At 43.5% G+C, this 19256-nt stretch overlaps 1 protein-coding gene across 2 annotated transcripts in view; it reads left to right on the forward strand.

Moving 5' to 3' along the window:
- LOC119401556 (calcineurin subunit B type 2) overlaps positions 1 to 17807 on the forward strand; it is a 31646-nt gene extending 13839 nt beyond the window's left edge. For both annotated transcript variants that reach the window (XM_037668453.2, XM_037668454.2), the window contains exons 2-6: positions 1413 to 1452; positions 4037 to 4213; positions 4862 to 4921; positions 7462 to 7646; positions 11094 to 17807. In XM_037668453.2, the coding sequence (XP_037524381.1) occupies positions 1413 to 1452; positions 4037 to 4213; positions 4862 to 4921; positions 7462 to 7646; positions 11094 to 11141 (510 nt within the window). In that variant the 3' untranslated portion in view covers positions 11142 to 17807. The remainder of the gene's footprint in view (positions 1 to 1412; positions 1453 to 4036; positions 4214 to 4861; positions 4922 to 7461; positions 7647 to 11093) is intronic.
- The last annotated feature ends 1449 nt before the right edge of the window (positions 17808 to 19256 follow it).

Raw genomic sequence — 19256 nt, forward strand, 5'->3', positions numbered from 1 at the left:
ATAATCACTAGATTACAAATAGAATAAAGTAAATAACAATTCTAAGACAGCAAATAGCTATATGTCATAAAAAATTAGACATTGGTGAAGATTACGCAATAAAAATGACATGCAATGAGACATGCAATAAAATCATTGTATTAAAATCAAACAATAAGAAAGTACTAAAAGTTTTAATTTAATGTGTGAAAACAGGTCAAGAAGCAAACGAAGAGAAATTGCTAATTAAGGAAATGCATATTAAGGTGGGGAGATTTTGCTGTTAGGTTAAGCTACCATGACATCATGATGGTCATTTCACAAGAGGATATGTTCAAGAGCAGATTAGTTAAGGGTGTATGTTTGACCACAGATGCACGAGATGGAAATATGGTTACGTAACCTTAGTGACTTGAAGGAAGAGATTTTCAAAGCTGTCAGTAATGGCCTTGGCTGGCGTTTGTACTTTTGAAAGATATATACCCCATAAAGTGGACGGGAGGATAACCGCTGCCGTAGCTCAGTGGTAGAGCATCGGACGCGTTATTCAAAGGTCGCAGGTTCGTTCCCTGCCTGCGGCAAGTTATCTTTTCGTCCACTTTACTTTCTTCACATTTATATTCTAATTATTACAAATAACATCCCGTATACTTTCTTTGGCATTACTGTCTGTTAGGTCTCATTAATATTGTGTCCAACTTGACTCAAGTTTTTCATCTGATCTCTTGTAAGGGTGCTAGGTCATAACTATGTTTTGTCCTTATTTCAAAATGAGATAATTATTTCAAAATGAGATACAACGCAGTAATAAATGCAGCAAGATTCAAGTTAACCTATACAAGAATTCCTGTAACGGCAATGACCTACTTTCACCTGGTAGTAAGTTTTAATTTTCAGTTGTGCGAGAAAAAAAATCCGTACTTAAGCAGGTTAGCGCGCAGTTGAAACTGTGCAGGGTTAAATTTGTTGAAATGAAAAAACCAGCTTATGGACGCATACACAAGAGAAGATGACAGACACTCGCTGGAGACGACACACTCGCCGCTGGAAGCGAGTGCCTGTCGTCTCCAGCGAGTGTCTCTGTCGTTCCAGCGAGTGTCTCTGTCTTTTCTTCTTGTGTACGCGTCCGTAAGCTGGTTTTTTTCGTTTCTTCAAGTATGTACCAACAGAAGAATTGATGCCTGGGCAAGTTGGAATTAATTATGCATGTTCCATACGGGCGGCGCAAAAACAAGGGACAAAGGAAAGACTAGGAAAGGAAAGCGCTCTGTGGTGTGTAGTATTTCCTTTGTCCCTTGTTTTTGCGCCGCCCGTTTGGAACATGCATAATGTACCAACAAGCCCAGCAATAGATTCTCCTGCCTTAAATTTGTGGCTCTTCCTAGTAGTTTTAGTCTGCCTAAAAATGTGTTCTTTCTTTTTTTTTTTTTCAGGGAAACGAAAGCTCACTCCCGATGGAGATGTGCTCCAACTGTGAGTTCCCTTCGCAAATTGTTGCATTTGAATCGCTGAGTGCTGTGCAGTGTTTGTGTGTGCAAATTCTTGTGTACAGCCGTCCATTTTTTTAACCTGAACGCGCGAACGTCGACCACAGAGTCTATAAGCGCCGTATACGCAACATAGCGGCAAAATGAACGAGAATATGTGCACGCGCGCATTGAGCAGTCCTGTGCAGCTGTCTTCGGCTAGGCTGTTCCAGGAACCAAACACAAACCCTGCTTCTTTTGAGCACTGTTATTAAATGCGAAGCATTTCTTAGCGAACCTTTGGTACTTTGAGCATTTCTATCTATCTATCTATCTGTCTGTCTGTCCATCTATCTATCGATCCATCCATCCATCCATCCATCCGCCTACGTCTAAGTGCTCTCATGATCACCTGCTTAACTTGGTGTAGACCAAAATTGACATGCGAGGGTAAGAGGAGTTGACGAATATGACTTTTGGGTCATGACATGATTAACATGAAAATCCTTTCGTGTATGTCGTCAAACCCTTTCCTCCAGACACGTGTGGCACATACCGTTTACCACGGACCGCTGTGTACGAGTATGCACCACAGGTGATTGACAGTTTATATCTACCCAGGAACGGCGAGAACAGACATTGGTAATTTAAATGAGAGAGCGTTAAGAAAAACCGACATCAGCAGCGTTGACCTGACGAATGGAAAGAATTAGGATCCCAGCAGGGGAATCAAACCCAAGTATTCTGCGTGGCAATCGGGTATTCTACCGCAGAGCCACACCAGGTCTATAACTGGTTTGGCAAAACAGCCTATGCAGGCGTAATGTCGGTGCAACTTCAGTTGTGGTTGTGGTGCTGGCTATCTAATTTTACAGGAAAGCAATAAACACTACATAACGTATGTACTCCTACGATACAGGCACCCGGGTGAAATACATTAACGGAAGTTATGTGTAATATTCACATGGTTGCACCATAAAGCGCACTTAGTTTCGATAATACTGACGTATGTACTCTCACGTGAGGGCTCATGTTACGTCGCACCATAAGTTGCCCTTTAAACGCCAGTGTTGTCGACGTGCCTGGTAAGCCCACGTTGTGCACACAGCTACTGCACTTGCAAAAACATGTCGATCCACCTCATAACACTTGGCTCAAAGCCATAAAGTACACCATAGAAGTACTCGCTAACTGCTTCGCATGAAACCAATTCCCGCAACACGTGGGATCGCCCGAATTTTTGTCATCTTTCTTCTTTTCTGAACGCTCATCACATTATAAAAAAAAGGTCAAGTGGTCGCGTGTGATATGGGTGGGATGTGCTGTACACCCGGTGATTATACTACGGCCGTATCAGCATCTTTTTTTGTTCCTGTGGTTCATACAGCACTTTCCTTAGACAAAAAAGATATCTGCCACTGCAAGCCAAAAACGGGACAGAAAAGCAGGTGGGGTTGGGTCAGTTTCACATAAAAAGCCTAGAAGACAAAACTTGCACCGGACTGTCCACTGTGCGCATGCGCATATTCTCGCTCATTTTGCCACTGCACTCCGTTGCCTCGGCAACGCCTGTTCACTCGGAAGTCGACGCTCGTGCGTTCAGGTTAAGAAAATGGACTGCTGTACATTGCATCGGGGTTCAGGAAACAGAAACCTAGGTGATCAAAATTGATTCAGACCCTTCACTACAGCTTCCCTCCTACTGCATTCTGTGTTGTGGGGTTTAAAAAATCAATTGTGAATAGCTTAACAGACAGCTTATGACAGCACGCATAAAAAACTGTGACGAAATGGACACATAACAATAGACATAGACGTAAGCGCTTACGTCTATCTTTATATGCATGTCCGTTTCGTCCTTGTTTTTTGGTGCACGCTGCCATAAGCATACCTGCCAACTCTCACTATTTGCCTGGGAGATTCCCGAATTTGGAGCAGTCTTCCCGATTGTATGGGCATGTCCATGAATCCCGCAATAAACAATGCTAGCACCACCATGTAAAGAAAATTACGATAACGATGGTACTAATTGTACATGTCGATAATGAATTGTGAATATCTTGACAGACCACCTGCGTTCACTATGATACAAATTATAGTTCTATTTACGAATGTCCTTGCTTCTGTGCAAATTTTGTTTTTGTTTTTTTAACGGTATGGTGTTCGAGCTTTATGGGTTTATCTGGTTCTTTGCTGAAAGATGTTCAAGTAAACATAAGAGCATGCTAGTAGAATGATTTGCAAAAGTTCTGTTGTTGCTAAAGCTGATGTGTTACACACCACTTAATTGACCATCTAACTAGTACCCTTCTGTAGATAAGTTTGACGTAATTTAACATTGATCGGGTGGCTGAATGTTTGCCGTATCATCCAAGCTAGTAGTGCGAAATACTGAGTTAGGTGAGTTTGTGCTATAGATAAGATGGTAATTGAGAGCAATGTTTAAAAAATCTCTGGGAAAAAAGTAGCGTACAGAAAGAGTGCCCTTTCTGTCTTCTTTCTCAAATTTTTTATTGTGTCGCATTACCTTGTCTGTCGCAAGGATACGTTGCGTTTTAATTATTGCTGACTCTGTCCCCTCTTTTTTTTAGTTGACGCCGATGAAATCAAAAGGCTCGGCAAGCGGTTCAAGAAGCTAGACCTTGACAATTCTGGATCCCTGAGCATCGACGAATTCATGTCCCTCCCAGAGCTCCAGCAAAACCCTCTAGTACAGCGTGTAATAGACATATTTGACACGGACGGAAACGGTGAAGTGGATTTCAAAGGTAACTTAGTATAGCAACTTTTTTTTTTTTTTTTTTTTTTTGAAAAATGTGGCACTTGAATTATGACTCCGTTATGGAAATCACCTGCCAACTTAGAGTGGAACTCGCTGGTTTAACCCTTTCAGACCAGACCTATAAGAACTGTCTGTAATCGAATTTATGCAACATTCTTTCAGGGCATTCAGTATTGTATTGCAGCAAAAATGTCATAATACGTTGATTTGTATGTTAGTAATTAATCTTAAATTTTGACTAAACATCTGTTTATCGTGAAGTCATTCATGTTCTCTTTTTTGCATAAATAGAATCAACTCTTAGGCTAGAAATATAGTGGAATTTTCTTTTCGCTTGTGTTTATTTTATGCAAAGAAAAATTATACCTTTGATGTAGCTTGCGGAAGGCGATCCGAAGAAAGAGGAATGAAGTTTTTCTTGGCTACTTCCATGTCTTCCGTATGGCATTATTTAATTATTATATTGCAGTGCTTTTAACAGTCAAGCAGTCCACTTTTGTTGCTTTTCTGTGGAGTTGCGTTTTGCACATATTAGCGTGCAACCACAGTGCCTTTAAAATGTAGTGTAAGTGTTCTTGCATCTGTGTTCATACTTTTTGCAATGTGTTGACCGATTTCTTCTTCTTCATTGCAGAATTTATCCAAGGGGTGTCTCAATTTAGCGTTAAAGGTGACAAGGAGTCGAAGCTGAGATGTGAGTGTTGTTACGAAACGTTAAATATTCTGCATCACTTCACATAGTGTAGCTTGGGGTTCTTCAGCGATTGTGTATAACGAAAGTCATGTCTTCACTAAATGCCATCATTCATTATGAACCAAATTCTTCAAAAACTGCATTGTTTTAAACACTAGGCAGAAAAACGATTTTTCTTATATTACTAAATTACTCTATCATGATGCCAAAAATGCCACACTCGCTGCAAGAAGACACCTGGTAAGCGAGAATATGTGCGAAAAGAAAACGCAGGTGGCGGCGCTATCTTGACGTTCCCGCACCAGTCGTTGTGATGTCATAGATTTTGACGGCGTCTACAGGGGCCTATGCAGTTCCTAATTGATAAAAATGAAGTGCATTGTCCTCTGAGGGACCCAGAGACATAACGTGCCAAGTTTCAGGAAATTTCTTTGAGCCAATGTGGCCAAAGTACAAAAAAACTGAAATCTGTGACATCATCATCGGAGATTTTGGCGGAAAATTTAAGTGAAACTTTCGACATTGATTTTCTCATCAATTAATAAACCTATGACCGCTAAGTTAACAGCAGTAAAATTTTCAGAGTATAATTTACCAGTGTAAAGTAGTTTATTGTTTCGCTTCAGTGTCTCTTTAAAAGTTGAATGTATCACTAACGTATTTTTTGTTCTGTGATGTCATGTCTTAAAATTATTGCATCAGAACTGTCGCTAACCATTTTGCTGTCTGCATCTGAGTGCGCTAAATATAGTCCATGACATTATCAGAGGGATTAGGACGCTTATGTAGCCGCTTAACTTTTACAGAAATGCAAGCTGTGTGGAGCAAATGTGAAATGTGTTGCGGGTAGGAATGCGCACCAGAGGTACACATTTAGAGTAACGTGTGCCTCCGGTATGGACATGAGAACGGAGAAATGACTTGCTATCGACAGTACTAAGTTAATGACATTTGTTGCACTTCATTAAAAAATTGTTACAACCTAATGACTGCAACACGCAGACTCATCTAGGCTTTGAATTTCTTCACAAAAACTCTCAAATTGTATGATGCAAAAAGAGAGGACCACTAATACTGAGTAATTTCTTTTTTCTTTTTTTTTTTGCAGTTGTAAATATCATTCAGTTGGGCTTATCATTGTCCAGTTTTGAGCATTTCTACTTTTTGCGTGTATTTATTTACATGGGGGCAAAATCAGAGCTAGTGATTCAAAAAGCTAAAGCTTCCTCTCAAGTCACTAACTCCATTTTAAATTGCCAACTGCTCTTAAATCACAGACTTGAATCACTCTCTGCACTAGTTTTTGTTAGAGGGTGGATGGGGGAAGAGGGCTGTGAAATCAATGCAAGGATAACAGAGCAGTTGACAACACTGTTGGAAAAGGCCATGTTGCTTTGTATGTGAAGCAGTTCATTCTCGTGTTTTAATTGTTAGTTTTTTTCTCAACTCCATATTCTCCGTATGTGAACCGCAGCGTATTCGATGTATGTCTCCTGATCCAAATCGTGTCCGCACTACTTAGCACGGCCACTAATCTAGACAAGCCCCAGTGCTGTAGGTTTCACCTGGAGATTGGCAACCATGCTTCAACTATCTCGTCAGCCACCTGGAGATTGTCAGCTATGGCTTAGCAACTATGGTGTTAATCTGCTAAGGATAGTGGAGCAGGATCAATCTCCAGCCATGGCAGGAGGCACATTTTGATGGGAGCAAAATGCAAGAAGGCCTGTGTACTTAAGTAAAGGGGACAATGACTCAGCGCTTGCCATTCCCCTTCTGGAGAAAGCAAGCTTAATACAAGAGGCCTGACCTGTCCGCACCCCTTGCTTCGCGATCTTCTGTAGCGCGTATGCATTGCACGCGGCGGCTTCCTTTTTGTGTGTGTGCATTTGTATTCACTTAAGCTCCCCTCAAGGTCGCGCTTGTGAAGCTCATGCTGCACGTGGGACATATGTGTGAATGGGAAAAACAGCACAAAAAGAGACAAAGCACAAGCGAAGGAACACACAGGATGAGCGGCTCTGCTTCGCGATGCCGTGCCTGCAATTGCTGTCCTGTTAACTGCTCTAACAGGGCTGTAAACACGAGGGGGTTGATTCCACCCACAAAATTCTGCTGATTCCCAAATAGATGGCACCAAAAAGGCAGACAACAGGCATGGATTAATGAAGTGTGCTAGCAGAGCGTGGTCAGAGTTCACTCATGCAGAGGAAATGAGCACGAAGCATTCAACATAACCGGAGTTAATCCTAGCTTCACTACTGCACTGATCAATCAAGTTACTGGGAGATACATGTCCACGTCTTGGTCATGCCAGCATTGAAGCAGGAATTACTCTAATGCTTAAAGTCTTTTGTCCAGTATTAAAAAGTCTCGAAGCTATATACAGTGTGGCGTGAAGCCAACTTAACATTTCAAACGTAATAGTGTGCCGCCACGATAGCTTGCATTGGTTGGCGGGAGGGAAAATGGTAGAGGACTGTGCACGGTTGCACTCACTGCAATGCATTGTAGCACTTACGGCTTCCTTGACCTTTCAGTTGCCTTCCGGATTTACGACATGGATAACGACGGCTTCATCTCCAACGGGGAGCTGTTCCAGGTGCTCAAGATGATGGTCGGCAACAACCTCAAGGAAGCTCAGCTCCAGCAGATCGTCGACAAGACCATCCTGTTTGCCGATCGCGACGAGGACGGCAAGATCTCCTTTGACGAGTTCTGCTCGGTGTGTGGCTGCTTGCCGTTCAATCTGCCCAACATGCATTTGTAACACTCGTTGCTAGAAAAACTGGCGTGATGATTGGCCAGCGATTGTATGTCTGAATTTTCCCTGGTTCAAATTTGCAAGGAAATGCTTAGGGCAGTGAATTTCTTGAGCACACATTCCTAGGATACCTAAGTTGTGTTCCTAGGGGCTGGTACAAGAACAGTTTCCTCAATTAAACAGCAGTGCATTTGGAGACTGTTTTAGAAGATTTAAATGCCTGGGCCACTTCTCACTGCAAATAGTGTGTTGTAGACTGCAACTCAATTTCTCATTCACATGTTCCTAGAATGCATGTGGCTGAGATTTCAATGCTGTGATATACTTTCTTTGTTTCGTGTGCCTAATTACATGTATTCGCCACATTTTCAAGTTTTGTATCTCGTTTTGTGTCAGTAAATATTGCCGAGACTTCAATGCCGTCTGTTGGATCGCAAAAGACTTAGCTACGTGCTGACACTTCTGATTGAATATTTCTGTTACCTTAAAGGCAGTTACGCTGAGGCACAGGGGCAGTGTAATATATATTGTGACCATTTTTGCAGTTGCTAGGTCCTGAACTGTTAATTAATCAAGACATCTGATGTATGGTAGGTTTTAAATACCAGTCAATAATTTGTCTGCTCCTAAACCCCGCGCGTTTGTTGCACACTGTCTTTTGATGATAAGGTTTCATTTTTGTGACCGTGTCTTTATTCGTATACATTATTGTAACTTTGATCAGAGTAAAAAAATTGGCGTATGTTCAAAATCTCTAATGTGCAAAAGTGTTTGTCAGGTTCATTGTGTTTATGTACTTTTGTTTCTTTCGTGCTTAGCATTGTTTGAAAGTCGGCCATCCACTGCCCTTGTTACATGCTGCTCCTGTGCAATTAAATGAGCGATGTTTGGCGTCCGTTAGTTTTTATGAACACTGAAGAAAAAAGGCGCACACATCTCGACTTCATTTAATTTGCTCAAAACACCAGCTTGATAGTGATAGTAGAAGCGTCTTGAGATATCTTTAATTATCTGTTCGTCCCTCACGTGGAACTCTTCAGCGCGAGTGAAGTGGCAAATCATTCCAGTTGCTACAGACTCTACTAACTTCGTATTGTCAAAGTGTAGCAGCATCATCAATACACTGCAACGTGGCACAGATGGGGGGCACTGCAAATTGTGGTTCACCTTGTTAGAACCAAAGTCGTTACAAGCTTATAGCAGTGTGCTTTATTAAAGGCTTGTATTAAGAAAGAAAAGCTAAATAGAGCCAGGAATCTAGATTACAGTAGATGAAAAAACACCTGGCTGTAACAAACAGGCTAGGTAGCTACCCCGTTTCAAAGAGGATGCCAATAAATATCTGGAATGGAGTAATGTGCACCACTGCCAATTTTCACAAATGCAGCTCTGAGATTAATATCGAAAAGTAGGTGGGTAGGTGGTGGTGGGGGGGGGGGGGGGGGGGGGCTGTTTTATCAGGGTTAGGAGATAACCGAAGGTCAGTGTGCCAATTAGCATTGGTCACCCTTAGAAAAACAATAAATTTGAAAAGCAAAGCAAGGTCAGCCTGAAACTTTAGAATATGGATGGAAATAAATAGCTGGATTGGGTGCACAAATAGACCATCGCGGTGGTTCAGTGGTTACGAGGCATGGATGCTGACGCGAAACACACGGGTTCGATCCCGGCTGGGGTGGTTGCATTGCAATGGACACGAAATGCTGGAGGCCCATATACTGTGTGATGTCGGTGCATGTTAACAAAAACCGGGCGGTCGAAATTTCTGGAGAGCTCCACTACAATGTGGCTCATAATCGAACCTTCATGTGGACAATTGAAATGCCCTGGAATTATTTTTAGAGTGCACAAATGTCTATCTTTGAAGCGTGGGACACAGAATGAAGTTTGCAAAAGTGTAAATTAAAGAGAAATTGAAAAAATGGAGACAACTTGGGTGTAATGTATGGAAGTGAGAAAGATGAGATTGACGTGAAAGATAAGGTTGACTTATATAGAAGTACAAAGTAGAAATCTGAAGGGAAACCTTGTATATTCCAAAGGGCATCTCTTTTTCGTTGGAGACCTGGGCTGTCTGAATGTGAACGAAAACCTACCATAGCTCATATTCACAATGGGATAATTGCATGTCCCTGCGGCAGTGAATGTCTGAAAAGCTGCTATGCGTGTTGTAATGGAATGCCATGATACCGAGCAAAACCTGTGCAAGGCAGCAATCTCTTAAAGTGGATGGAGATACCTGATCAGCACTTGAGATAAGCCAGAGACCATTACAATATTGGTGAGAGAATCAAAGAGCAATATAATCTTGGCTGTTACAGGCATAAGCCATCACACACTATAAAAACAGAGGCTCAAATGAAGAAAAAAAAATGTAATAGCTAGCCAGATCGCTAGACTGTGATATGTACAACAAAACCTGCTTAGAATGTACAGCGATATCATAAAACACTTCTACCTTGGACGCCACATTTTTCCACCCCCACACCCCAAACCTAACAGGCTGCAGGCGCTAACCCTACGCTTAGTACAAACTCTCGCGTACCCAAATCCCGCCAAACTTCACGTTTTTATCCTGATGGGTTCCCCAGTGACACGTGCCCTTTGTGTGGATACATACACGCAAACACTCGCACACATGCTCTGGGAGTGTAGAAATGCTCATCCCGACTCTACCTCAGACAAGTGGGAGAGGTCCCTCAGACGTTAGCTTCTCGCCGACCAACAATGGGTTGTCCAGCCGGCTCGTGAAGCGGCCGCCAGGTATTTCCTGTCAGTCCCTACGTGGGAGACGCCGACTACGCGCTAAGAGTGTCCTGCAGGACATAGTTTTTTCCAGTCTAGCTAATGGGCTAGGTGGCTGTTTGCTGTCTCTCCGTTTCAAAGGGGATGCTAGTGTAGATACAAGTGTGCACAGTAACTCGATGTTTCAGGTGATAAAAGTGCCACCTACACCATGAGACGTAAAAATTTGGAATGCGCACTTTACTAAATGCCTATATTTTATTTTCTGCTGCTGTTGACAGTCTGCACCAAGAAACCTGCTATAGCTTGTCCAGTGTTTTGTAAGCTCAGCCTCTCAGTGTTTTTTAAATTAATCTCACCTGAGCTTGTCACTACAGGCTGGTTTCACTGTGACCAGTTATAGAACAGGCTGTGTGAGTTTTTTTGCTTTAACGGAATATTGAACAGACTGTTTGTACAAATGCAGTGCAATCCTTGCTGCCTTATTATCCTGTGTAGCACTATTTGCACTGGATGATTTTGAGTGTGACTTGTGAGCTATGGTGTCATTTAGATGGGAAACAGCTTACTTTCCAGCCTACTGTGCATGAATGTTATGAATGCAGCTAACAGTTTGCGTACGATTTGTTCTGATATCACTGGTTCCTTTCTCTGTCTGCGCAGGTTGTCGGCAACACAGATATCCACAAGAAGATGGTGGTGGACGTTTGATGGCCTGTCGCGAAGGCGTGCCCGTATCTCGACGACTTGATTTTATCGCGGCCCGTTTTCCCCTTCCGGAACACTTCAAACGTGTGCTCCCTTGTTTCCTGCCGTTATCTCTGCTCCAGTCGAAGAGGAAAGCCGATGATGATAAGCAGCGGCTGGTCCGCAGCCTGCCGCTGCTGCGTGTGACGCGGAGCGCAGAAGCAAAGCCATCCGAAGTGTCCGGCGCACACCGCTGGGCGGAAACTTGGCGCTGCTTTTGCCACGTTGCGACAAACCCGAAACGAGGGCGGCCTGCACTGACATCATCGTGTGGCGGCCATGTTTTAATTGGGCCTAGCGTGCTCCTGTCCCCCACTGTCTCTTATCAGGAAGATCACGGCAAATAGATAAAGGGGAGGTGCGCTGACCTAACCGCGCGCTGTGACGTCATGTGCAAGCCATCCGATAGATGGAGAAAGAGGTTATACTTTTAATGCTGTGTCTCGCATCGTCGTCGTTCTAGCTCTGCAGCCCACTTCACTTGTGACAAATCAGAAATGCGGAGTCATGGCCGTCTGTAGTACGCTTGCATTCAAATAGAGTTCAGCTTAACTAAGAGCTGTGTAGTGGGCCTGTACAATAGAAAGCGCTTTGTACTGTGATGTGCCGTAGAGTCCTTTTGAGAACTTCACAACATCGCTCGCCAGTTAGCATTATTTTCTGTGGCATGAATCGGAGCCTGCCAGTCATACACTCTTCGAGAGCTGTCAAAAGAAGGCAACTGGCGCAAAAGTCGAAATTTGAAAAGGTCTGCAAGCTACCACAGCCCTTGTGGAATGAGATGTAAAATCTATCTATACCGGAGACGTGCCTCAGTGTTGCAGGTTTTTTTTTTTTGTCTTGTTCGTAGGGGAAGCATGTGTCTGCTAGCTCTTAATTAGCTGCAGATAATTGTCGTACTTTGACGGAACGAGTTTTACAAATGATGATGGCGTGGCTTGTGAGCGTAGCCTATGCTGTCAGGAGAGTAAGCTGCAGGATGTGTCTGCTGCAGCAAATTGACAGCTGCGTGATATCGGGACATTGAATAGAAGCGCACAGTTTAGCGCCTCAACAAATATGCGAGATTCACACAATTGGCCAATAGCAGCGCCAAATTCCAGCTGCGTGCGTCGGTTCTGTGCATCATACTCGGTTGAGCGCATTGTTAGATATATACAATACATATTCTGAATATTGCATCAGTAAGGGACGCAGATATATATGGCTGTACATGGATTGCTCATTAGTGCTCCCATTTGCAAAGTTGAACTTTAATCAGTGACACATTTTTATGTGGTAATTGCCTGTTTCATCTGAAATGATAGAGAAGTCTGGAGTACATGTCATTTACAGCAATGCCAGGCAAGCGAGACCTTTTTTTTTTTTTCTGAAAGTGCGATACATCCAGTGCAGAGTGGACGCTAGCTTGCCTTTGTTGCTAGAGATGGCGCCACTGTGCCTTTGGCCGTAAGGGTACACTTATCATCATACTGATGTAACAAGCGAAGTACTTTGACCTCACTTTCAAATAAAACCGATTGCACAGTGCCAGCTTTGCATAAAATTCGAGCACTATTAAGCTGCCAACTTTAGATGGAATAGCAATTTGTACTGGGTTGCCTTACTGACGCAATATTCAGCTGTACATGCTGCGCCTTGGCTCCCTTCCTTCCGTCTAGAGGCACAACCTTTTCCAAGTTTCTTCACACATCAAGGCAGCATTGTGTCTTTCTGCATTGTCGGCGTAGCTCATGAATTTTGCGTCTCGGCAGCCCATTTTGCCATCAATGTCAACAGCTTGAATAGTACAGTTTATTTGCATTGAAAAGGCATAGTACAGAAGAAAAAAAATCTGCGGAGGATTCCTAAGCGTATTCTTACGAGGTGAGAACACGAAAGCGTTTCTCTTGGCTTGGTTGTGGAGGGGTGCTGCAGTGTCTCTTGCGGGGATTCCCCTCTTCTATGCTGCTGCAGAATGGTTGAACGCACGCCAAGTGTAACTGCAGCGACACCAACCACATGCGCGCTTTCGCTAACCTAGCCTAGAAATGCCTTCGTTTTATAAAAGGCTGCATACACGTAGAATATGCAGACAAAAAAAGAGACTTTACTGACGACAAGAGCGACCCTAGCACAAAATGACGGTGCACTTGTTTGTCTTGCGGTATCCTTGATTGTGTCGTCAGTGTTTTCTCTTGGTGGCATTATTGTAGGTACAGTACGCTTTGTTGTCATAAACAAGCTAGTTTATTTTAAACCTCGGCTAAAACAACATTTAATCGAAAAAAGCTGCCTCTCGTCGGGTGCCACTGAGCTTGCGACGGCCGCACTGTTCGACTCGACGCGTGCCTGATGCACAACAAGATAGTTCGCATTGTGGACGATTAACTTATTCTTCTTTTATCTTTTTTTCATCTGGCAATGAAACTTCGATCGGATGGACACTGAGCCCAGATCACCAGCCAGACAGCCTTTTTTTTTTTTTTTGCACCAGAAGCATCCCCTTGTGTCTTGGGCTGAGAGTTCACCAGCGAACACGTATTCACACTTGTTTTGGGTGTTTTTTTAGTGTGTCGCGTGAACAGTTAAGAGAGAGACATAACGTGAAACTCTAGTCGGCATATGACGCTCAGTCTTTCGCCGTAATTTAGTTTTTTTTTTTTCATTTTCTGTCCAGGTCCTACCTTTTTCTTCCCTACGAGTCTTCTTTGTGAAACCATTCTTTGTAAACTTGCCTTTTTCACGTCAGATCAATATGTTTTTCATCTTCATGTGCCATGGGCGCCGCTAGAGCTCCTGTTTTAGTAAAATTGACCAACATTCAATCACTGCTAGTGTACGTATTTGAATTACCAGGTTAACGGACAACCATCGCCATTCAAGACAGTTTGCTTAGCTCCCTCAACTCATCGCCTCTTGTTTGGGCATTAAGTGATCCTCATGCATGCTTGCAGCCTTTGTCGTGCTTGAACTGCAGCAGACTGCAGTTTTCTTTTTTTTTTCAACATGCATCCCTGATGAAGCTGACATTTCTAGTTTGTTGGACCGTCGCAACAAACTTCGTCGTAATCCCGCTTTTGCGGGAACACTGGCAGGACACTGTGTGTGTGCTTGTCACATTAGTAGGATCAAAACCTCGCTGCAACAAAGTGAGGGGCACGTAGTGGTTAGAATTGTAGCTTAAGCTTTCTCAGTTCTGAAGTTCATGCGATTCCTCCAACACTTTGTGGATTGGTTTGGACCTTAATAGGGTCCACAGAGAGGAAAGTTGGTATGGGTGCATTCATGCATTACATTGTGGAACACAAAAAGAGAAGGGGAATAGACAAGTACTGTTTGTTGATGATAAAACATATAGAAAGTCCCACGTACAACCACAAGCTTTTATTCGTAGACACCGCATTCGCCTATATTGTACCATGGGATACTATTTTGTGTTGGTTCTTCCCCATTGGTCATTTCGAAATACGTCAGGGTTTCCCACGTGGGCAGTGCCGGCAGTGTAAAGCGTGAGAACGGGAAAATGGAATATTATTCCGTATTCTGTGGTACGGCATAGGCTTGCTGATTACTGCTTTGGGAATAAAAAGGTGCATGTTTCCGTACAAGCTGCTTGTAACGAAACTACTGCTTCGTCTTGCCTCCATTGTCGTAAATGGCTATTGAGCTTTACGGCAGGTCACGGAAGATTGCAGAAACGTCTTCACACGCTTGAAGCTTGTTTGTTCATGGACGGATGCTTGTACTGGTGATCTCGCGTTTGCTAATGGAGCCTTTCCTATTTGCGTGAGTGCATACTTGTCAACACTGCTACGGCACTGTTTTAAGCAGCCCCAGAAGGGCATTGCCAGGTCATTGACGTCGCAAGGATCTGGCGCATAAATATTGCAATTGCCTCACCGTTCATCTTTCTGTCTTCATGGCCTCTCTGGCATATCAAGCCTCCTTAAAGGACCCCTGACACCGAATTTGGAAACTCGAGATGCTTGTGTTGTTTGATAGTCCTGCATGCGGGGACACTCCTGACCGATTATGAGTGACGAGCATTGCCTTTAAGATATTTTAATTTGGTTTTAAAGTAAGCCTGAGTGCTCATCTGAATTTTTAACTCCTATCAACATAACCACTAGTATGACGTAGACGTAGGCCCCTTGTGACGTTGCAGAGGTAAAGCAAGTGTTGTTGACATCAGAGACAGAAATATGCGCGGTGCACTGTGGTATATTGCGAAGCATGCTTGCTCTTTGCTCCTCCCACCTTCTCCTTCTTCGGTACTTGTCGGCAGGCAGCGTGAGCTTGCCGGGTGTGTGTTCTCCAACTGGCAGTTCAACAAGCGCGTGGCGGACGTCGCCCAATACTGAGTGCACGTCATCATGCGTGCCCCGAGGCGCGACCGCCGCGGCGCGGCGCTAGTTTCTTATCCTCTTTCGGCGCGCGTTTTGAACCTACACTAAAAATGACGATAATTAACGCTGCTAGGATTAATTAGACATCACGTTGGAGGAATTACGGTGTCATACCGTGATTACAAGACATAGACCTACTTATTACAACATAAATGTCACAAACGAAAAATCGGCTGTCAGGGGCCCTTTAAGCGAGACTGGCTTGCTGTACTTTCAGGAGTGTGATCTGTCACATCAGTGCAATATTTGTCATTATGTTCATGTATGCCCTTGTGCAAGGGCACTGCTTTGGAATGTCATTTCGGGATATGTAGCTGTCTATACATACCCAACAAATGTGCGCGAATGTTAGTGGCCGGCAAAGAATTTTGTAACTCGTTAGCGGTAGCCCATCTTGAGTGTCGATCGCACTTTCCAGTAATGAACAGTGATTGCCCTAATGCTGCAATTAATCTCCACCTGGCTTTTTTTTTTTTTCCTCAGCCTCTCCTTAAATATTTGTACATGAAATATATACTGCAGCTGTTGAGTCAAAAATATGGCGGTGCCCATGGTGTGTGCACAGTCCGCTACAAAACTCACTTGATGTAATAGCCCCAGAAGAATTCTTCACTTCCTTGGGCCGCGGAGTTTCATGCAAACTAGGTGGTCTGTTTTTCTCCAAGTGGTTTTTCACTGCTGTAGTCTGTCTCTTGCAAGACTAGAAAAACGAGTAGGCTACCACTACATGGCCCATTTGAGACGTTTCGAACCAGCGGCTGTGATACAGGCTACCCAGTGGTGCGCATGCCAAGCAGCCACGTCGGAAACTCCCAGCGACAGTAGCGCCAGATATTTCCCCTAGTGGCCTTCGTGTGAAGCTGTGCTGTTCAGGGTCATCGCGTCTTGCTCTTTATCTCGTTTTCGTATTGTTCCTTTGACACACACTCGCACTCTTCCTTTTCTCCTTGACGCTCTGTCTCTTGCCAGCCACGTTTTCAATCTTTAAGATTCTGTGTCATGCGCATCAGCCATTTTGTAAAGGGCGTACCCACACTTGCAGTCCGTCAGCTGAGCCCTGTCCGCCGCATTTTCTTCGCGTGCATTGCTGCGGCCAAAGTGCCTGTGCACCTTACCCGAGCAATGCAAATAAGAACAAATAAGGCGATAGTTTTTATCTCCTTTCAGTGAACGCGCCACTATCCCGAATCAAAGGCTTGCATATTCCCACTCCGTATGGACACGTAGTTGCTCACCTCTGGATGTACTGGAGTCCTTTCGTGTTTTTTGCAACCCTCTGCTTGAATTCCGAATTGTTTTATAGTTAGAGATGCTGTGTCATGGTGGGGCATCCATGTGGATTTGCTTACTTTCTTGCGAGTGTTTGACATGATTCATTTCGCACAAATGATTCTCGACCTCGCAGTCAAACCTTCATGCGAACAGGCATTGATACGTGTGGGCAGTGCAGACAACAAGGTTCCATAGTTGCATTCTGTAATGTTCCATTTTCTATTCTCAAGTTGTTGTTCCTTTCCTTCACACAGCTCTGTGTTCAGCCAGCAGGGCAACAAAAAAGCCTGGTTGTAATACATCTTGTGGTCTAATTCATGTGCCCTCCGTTTCTTTCACTTGTCACCACCCTTGTCATTGTCTTGACTGGCCTACACGATGCAACTAATCGAAAAATAACATATTCATTTTAATTGGAAACAAGTACAGCTCTGTGTGCTGTCTTTTTTTACTCCTCTGCACTGTAAAGCAGTTGCACCCATTTTGGCGCCACTTACACTCTCCTGTGATGGAATGGAGAGTGATTACTCCCTTGATTTGGCAGACACCACTCAGTAACACCCTCTTACAAGTGTGAATACACCCTTAAAAGGAGTGTCATGTGTCCTCTCGGCACGAACGATTTTTGCTGTCACGCTTCGTCACTGTAGTAGGACACGCAAAAAAAAAAGTGTTGTTGCTCTGAATAGGACAAGTTATGTTTTTATTTGTTGTTTTTCTTTTACTTATCAGTACAGCGCGGTTAGACGCGACGTATAGATATATATACGAGGTGTTTTGGTGTGCGCGTGTGTGTGTGAATGAGTGTGTACACTGTCCCGCATGAAAAGAAAAAGAACCTTACTATGGGGGACGAAAAAGAATAAAACATGGGTATGAATTTACTGCAGCGCGTTATTTAGCACGTGATTGTACCATACGTCTGTAAATACTCTCTTTGCCCTCGACTAAAAACTGCACTCTCCCGAAATGCCCGGTGTTGTGTCTTCTTGTGTCTGTTGTTCTTCAAACGAGACGTGCGACGTCTTCAAAGGACACTCGTAGACCAGAATTTTCGTCACTTGACGCTTGTAGTGGTAGCCATCTTTGGTCGCAGGCCATGTGGAAGCACCTGTAAGGCTTATATGGTATGCCCGCATGCACCATGGAGCACAGTAGAATGTCATCACGGACCACAACGGCGAGGCCGTCATCAAGTTTTCACTTGGAGACCCTACAATCGCTATAGCATTAAAATATTCAAAGAAAATGAACAGTTTCGACTGATAAGTAAAGCTATGACTGAAGGACCAACGTTTATTTTCTGCATGCAGCATTCAATCAGTTGCTTCAACCCCTTCAACGGCGTTCGACTTCGAATATAGTCAAGCAATACGCTGGCATGCCAAGAGGTTTACATAGCATATATATTGTAGTGATCAGTTTGTTTCCTCGAACTGCGTTCTCCTGGGATTATAATAATAGGCGTGCGCTCAGGGGGGGGGGGGGGGCAGCACCACCCCTCTAGTCGCCTAAGAAGAGGGGGCGCAAAGTCTGTCCCATACATACTTAATAGGGAGGGAGGGGGGGTGCCACGATGAACCTTCCCCCCTCTGAAGGGGAACCCTTCACACGCCTATGAATGTAATCACACAATGCACTGTTGTGCCTGAAGGTTTATATAGCATATGTATGTATGTATGTATGTATGTATGTATGTATGTATATATATATATATATATATATATATATATATATATATATATATATATGCATGCATAGCTTAGCAATCAGTTTTAATTTAAAATTGTTCTACTTGGACTGTAGTCAAACGATATGGGGGTGTGCCAGGAGGTTTATATAGCATATATACTGCGTAGTCATCATTTTGATTCCTCAAAATGTGGTCCACTTGGAGTGCAGTCGAACAATACGCGGGTGTGCAAGGTTTACGTAGCATATAGTATACAGCTTTTCAATCATTTTAGTTCATCGGAGTGGTGCAGTTTAGAATGCAGTCAAACAATACACTGGTGTGCAAGAAGGTTTATATAGCATATGTATAGCTTTTCAGTCACTTTGATTCATCGAAATATGTTCTGCCCAGAATGAAGTCTAACAATAGGCTAGTGCACCCAGAAGGTTTCATATAGCTATTTAAACCAGCAAAGCAATCACTTTGATTCCTCGAAATATGCTCCGCTTGGAATGCAGTCGAACAATACGCTGGTGTGCCAGAAGGTTTATATAGCACATAATGTAGCGATTGCTACCTCCTCTCGACCTGCATTCTACTCGGAATATAGTCAACAAGGGGTTGTGCCAGCAGGTCAAAAGCGTAGTTAGCCTAGAAATCACAAACTCCTGAAACAGTGTTTTGCTTAGAATATAGTCAAACAATATGCTGGTGTGCTAGTTTTCACTGTTTTGTAGTGACCCA

This window comes from Rhipicephalus sanguineus, chromosome 8, assembly GCF_013339695.2.
Source record: "Rhipicephalus sanguineus isolate Rsan-2018 chromosome 8, BIME_Rsan_1.4, whole genome shotgun sequence".
NCBI lineage: Eukaryota > Metazoa > Arthropoda > Arachnida > Ixodida > Ixodidae > Rhipicephalus > Rhipicephalus sanguineus.